Source organism: Condylura cristata, unplaced genomic scaffold (genome assembly GCF_000260355.1).
Source record: "Condylura cristata isolate star-nosed mole 26May11 unplaced genomic scaffold, ConCri1.0 scaffold00004, whole genome shotgun sequence".
Lineage (NCBI taxonomy): Eukaryota > Metazoa > Chordata > Mammalia > Eulipotyphla > Talpidae > Condylura > Condylura cristata.
The window spans coordinates 9,934,869-9,940,117 of NW_004567105.1; the positions used below are offsets into that span (position 1 = coordinate 9,934,869).

The 5,249-nt window shown below is 35.0% G+C and overlaps 1 protein-coding gene across 1 annotated transcript in view; it reads right to left on the reverse strand.

Moving 5' to 3' along the window:
- Window positions 1-1,019: 1,019 nt before the first annotated feature.
- Window positions 1,020-5,249, reverse strand: part of HCFC2 (host cell factor C2) — a 30,338-nt gene continuing 26,108 nt past the window's right edge. Inside the window, exons 14-15 of the mRNA XM_004675739.2 lie at window positions 3,805-3,990; window positions 1,020-3,243 (exon numbers count right to left, since the gene is read on the reverse strand). Coding sequence (XP_004675796.1) covers window positions 2,929-3,243; window positions 3,805-3,990 — 501 coding nt within the window. The 3' untranslated portion in view covers window positions 1,020-2,928. The remainder of the gene's footprint in view (window positions 3,244-3,804; window positions 3,991-5,249) is intronic.

Sequence of the window (5,249 nt, forward strand, 5' to 3'; positions counted from 1 at the left end):
GCCATATCTCTAGCCAGATCAAATCCTTGCTTGTCTACAAGTCTTTGAAATAAATGGACCAATTGCTTTATGGAATCAGGTGATGGGGCAGGCTGGTGGAGGTGGTCCTCATACATGCAATCAGATGTTAGCTTTACTGAAAAATGTAGATAAAATGAGTTTATAATACCCTATTTCTAGTTAAATTGCCAAATAATTCACTAACTGAAAATAAAGCCAAGACAATATTTTAGAAAGCAATTCTAGGAGCATGCAACATCAAGGTCTTTTTATTACATATGTGAACCAAAGTCGCAGGGCCCTGGAAGAGGATGGGGACTATACAAAAGGCTTATCTATCTGAAATGGTTATCTGGCTGCGAGGAATAAAGAAAGTAATTTACCTCAGGGTAAATCCTTTTATGAAAGATAGCTGCACGACCATAATCACTGCTAAACAAAGGGATTTACGCATAGAAAATGTGCAAATCATAAGAAGCTAAATGCACTTCTCTATCTACTCCACTCAATGCTATTCATGAACACACAGCCCAAGGATCTCTTATTAACTAATAATGTCAATGCTACAGAGATTACTTAGTGGCATATATCAGATCAATGTGACTGGTGGTTAATGTATCAATGCCAAAAAATGATGAACAAAATCTGGGCTAATTCTTAATGTAAAAAACATTTTAACAAATCCCTTGGTACAGAAAAACTAACTTTCTCTCTAAGAAGACCTATGTTTGAGCCACAGGTTCAGATTCATCTCCTGCTCTAGAACAGTAAAGGCATTTAAGTAAACTGAACCAACTACCAAACAGATGTAAATGAACACATTCAAACCAACATGCTACTACCGCTTTAAGGTCAACTTAATCCTTGTCATTAAGAGCAGTGCTTCAAGAAGCAAATTGTTAATCAATGCAAAGAATGTAGGGTTAAACGTCAAATTTAATCAAGTAAAGCAAACAGATAAAAACAACTGGGCTTGAAACATATACTTACTATACCTTTCCATTCTTATTCTTTTTATAACTAAATATACACATATACAAAACAAACCCTAGCATTTAATATGTGCAAAATTGCTTACCATTTATTTAAATTTCAGCTTTGGTTAAGTATTTGTTTAGCCTATGTCAGACATATTATGGGAGCTATATAAATGATTACAAACATAATACGGAGGTAAGTTAAAATTCTACTAGTGCAAAAAGCAAGCATATGTCGAAAGCAACACATATATGAGTTAAATAAATGCAGAAGGAGGCTTTCACCAAGGGAGGTGCTGAGATAACCAACCAGAGAAGCTCCTTGTAAACATTGTTTGTAAAATACACACTTAAAGATTAAGGATTCATACAGCCACATAAAAGGTATTCTAACAACACCATAGTAGTGCATTTATTTTACCTTTAGAGTTTGGAAATCACTCATTATGTGTCTAATAGTTTGCATATTTTCTTCAAAAGAAACTTAATTAGTGAGACATATTAATTACAAACACTGTAGTATAAAAATCCCAGTTCTTTACAAAATTATATATTAAAATATTCTATACACTTTAAATTAGTAACTGGAACTTACATTTATATCAACTCTGCACAATTAGATCCATCTTTGCTAGGGGTATTATACATGATGCTTGAGGGCACAGCTACTCAGTCAACCTCAACTGGCATAAATAAGGACACGGGGTCTAGGAGACCTGTGCCCCTGCTGTTACTGAGCTCGGGGTGTGCACTACCTTGACCGCAGTTATTGCTCATATGTGCATTCCACACTAACAGGCAGTGGGATCAGGAAACTCCTAGATTTAAAACAAGCTATCTGTAGCAGAGTGTACAGAACGCCTATCTGCCTGCGTCTTTAAGGTTGTAATGGAACCTGAGTAAGCTGTCTAATGCTATATTTCAGTTGTAAAAAAGTTTATACAAGTTTGAGGTAAAAACGATGCAAAAATAAAACATTTAGAGCATTTACAAAAATCTTACAAATGTCTCAAAACACTATTTCAAAATTTGTGTCCTGTTAAGGTGCTTTTCTTTCTGCAATAGGAGGACATATAAATTTTTCATTTTAAATTATTAATGTTTCAATTTCAGTGAAAGCAAAGTTAGAGCTATTAAAAGAAATGCTATATGTTTGGGAATATATTTCATTTCTAATGAAAATGCAAAATTTTAGTGCTGAGCAGGGCCTCAAAGGCAAATTCTTTTAACTCCCTCATCTAAGCAAAATGAGGGTCAGATAAGTTAAGTGCTTGGGCCAAAAATATATTCCAATATATCAGCCTGGTAACAATCAGGAAAGTCTATTATGCTTTTTGTACTTTGCCATGTTTTTTGGAAAATAATAAAAATTCAAAAGTAGGGTTTCTAAACTTGCCTATTTTTTATTTTCTTAGGTTTTGTGCTAACTGTAGATAAAACAAAGGAACCAACCAGCTATTAAAGTATCACAAATATTATACAGAAGGTAAGTTGTTAGAGGACCACTGCTCATACAGAGCTAAGTTAAAGGGAACAAACACTCAAAGACAGGCCACTTACACAGAGAGAACATTTACTACATGGGGCAGCACACGCACGACAGCCAGTTGCTAGAGCCACCTCAGTCACTCTGGGGTGACTGGGCTAATGGCCTTTATAAAAGATATTGGGTAATAAAAACCTCCTAGCTTTTATCTTAATTTTTACTATTTTCCTTTATAAAAAAGCTGTAACTATAAGGAAGAGTCCATATACTAATTTTCAGAGAGTCTTTGCTTCTTTTCTATTTTTATTTGGATCTAGAATTGAGCAAATACATTTAAAGAACAACTTACAAACTCAAATTCATAAGTACTAGAAATACAGAGAATACTCTTTTTAAGTGACAAATCTTCATAACCAGTTACTAATAAATAATCATCATTATTTATGCTTCAGTAAAAAAAAAATTTCAATTTAAAGGTGCTTTCTTATTGTTACCTTGAAGCCACCGAACTTGCGTAGCTGGTCCATATCCCTTCTCATTCTTTGCTGATATCCTGAACACAATGGCCGGTCTGGATGTATAATCAATATGTGCATTTGCAAGTTGCCCAGCAGTTACTATACACGATGTCTTAAGACCACAATAAATCCTCATGAACACAAGCTGACTTGGATTATCCTGTATTTGTGCTGTGCGAATAGCCAAGTAAGCTGAATATTCCAAAATATTTCCGGAAGGTGAAGTTGGAGGTTCCCAGGAAAGGTGGATACCCTCTACATTCTTGAAGGGGAGAATGAAAAAAAATGGGAAAAGTTTCAAGCTTCCTCTAACATCACTTATGCTGAGTCTATCGTTAGAGTACAGAATGTTGCTATTCACTAAGATGATAGCACTGGATAGTCTAATTTTTATTGTTATTTTAAAAAATATACCTTATTTGCATCAACAATGCCTAATTCATGGCCTGTTTTCAAAAATATAAGTATGCATAAATTTCTGCCTGCAATATGTTTACATGAAAGGAAAGCCTTTCTTCTCTAGGAGTGGGGCATGAAGATAGAATACATAATAATGCAATTTCATGTGTGGGTGTGTGACAACACAAAGTTAATTTTAAGAAATACACTACATGATTTCCCTGACAACTTTCATTTGAGTGCTTTAATTCTACGTGAAGTTTGGTCCCTAAAAATATCATGAATGATTAGCAAAAAAATATTTTAAAAACTTTTAATCCATTCTTTTTAGGTTTTCATCAGATACTAAGACTCTCAGCTGACAGTTTTACTTCATATACTAAATTTCAATAATATAAATCACCCCCAACTGTTGACAGCTCACCTTTGAAATTCTGACAGCAGAAGGAGCTCCAGGAAACCCGGGAATGCAAGTTTTAAATTCGCTGATTTTGCTGAAAGGGCCTATTCCACAGCCATTAATGGCAGCAACCCTGAAGCGATAGCCTGTGCCTGGAACGAGGTCTTGTTTCTTGAGTAAACTATAGTCAGGTACATCGGCATTTCCTGTCTAAAATGTAGCATATGCAAAGTCATGAAAAAGTGGAACGAATAATCTTTTCATTAAATAACAAAACTTTTAAAAATTTCATTTGATTTTATATATATTTTACATCAGTCTTCCTTTCTGTACACTGCACGCTTTCCCTAATTAGGGGTAGTCCCTGCAAAATTTTCACCACCCATGCACCATCACCATAGTCCTCTGTATAAGAACATACTTCCTCCCCTGCTATGATCCTTCCCCTCCCCTGCAGTCTCTGATTAATAGTTGCCTGTTCATTTTGTTTTTTAATTTATTATAATTAATTTTCCCCCGGTCTCTTATTTGGTTCCCTTACAGTCCTCCTATAAGTGAGACCATGTGCTATTTTTCTTCTTCCTTCTGTCTTATTTCACTGAGCATAATCCCTTCCAGGCCCATCCATGCTGCTGTGAATGGCATGAGTTTATCTTTTTGACTGCTGAATAGTATTCCACCATGCATATATACTTTTAAAGAATGAATTATGTTTTAAGGTTCTTGATTACATTTATTTATTTTCTTCTTTCACACTTGGAATAAACCCACCAGTACAAAAGCAACTAAGCCCATAACTTGGTGACTTTTACCCAGAGAATTAGTGCCCTTTCCATTTTCGAATCACTGATCATAAAAAGGAAATGTATGGCCATTTTGCACATGAAGCCTACAAATGTAGAAAAAAATAGACAACTACCATGAACAAAGTAGCAACTACCCCATCTCCAGGTAAACCTAAATTGCGTAGAAATTGCAGATTAACTGTCAATCTAGCCACTAAGAACACCGTAGAACACCGTTTGGATGTAAGAAAGCAAGTTTGACAGAAACTAAGTGATTAGCATGTAGTAAGGAACATTTAAAAAATTAATTTTTACTAGATGCTGAATAAATAAGTGGTAAATAAATGGATTTCATACTATGGCTAGGAAGATAACATTTACAACTTTCAAACAACTTTTACATATTCTCCCTAATTCTTACTACATTGTTGTGAGACAGTATTAATGTATCACCCCAACTTTCAAGGGGGCTAAGTCATTCCATTTTATGGATGAGGAAACTGTGCCTCAGAAAGGCTAACTGAGGGACTTATCCAGTGCCTCACTGCTGAGTGTGCAAGAACTAATGACTCAAATCTAAGTTTACTGGCTTTAAGCTGTATGTTCTTTTTTTGTTTGGAGGAGGAGAAACGGGTAGCTACCAGGTCCTCAGAATATCAGTATTTTCTCATATATATATATATA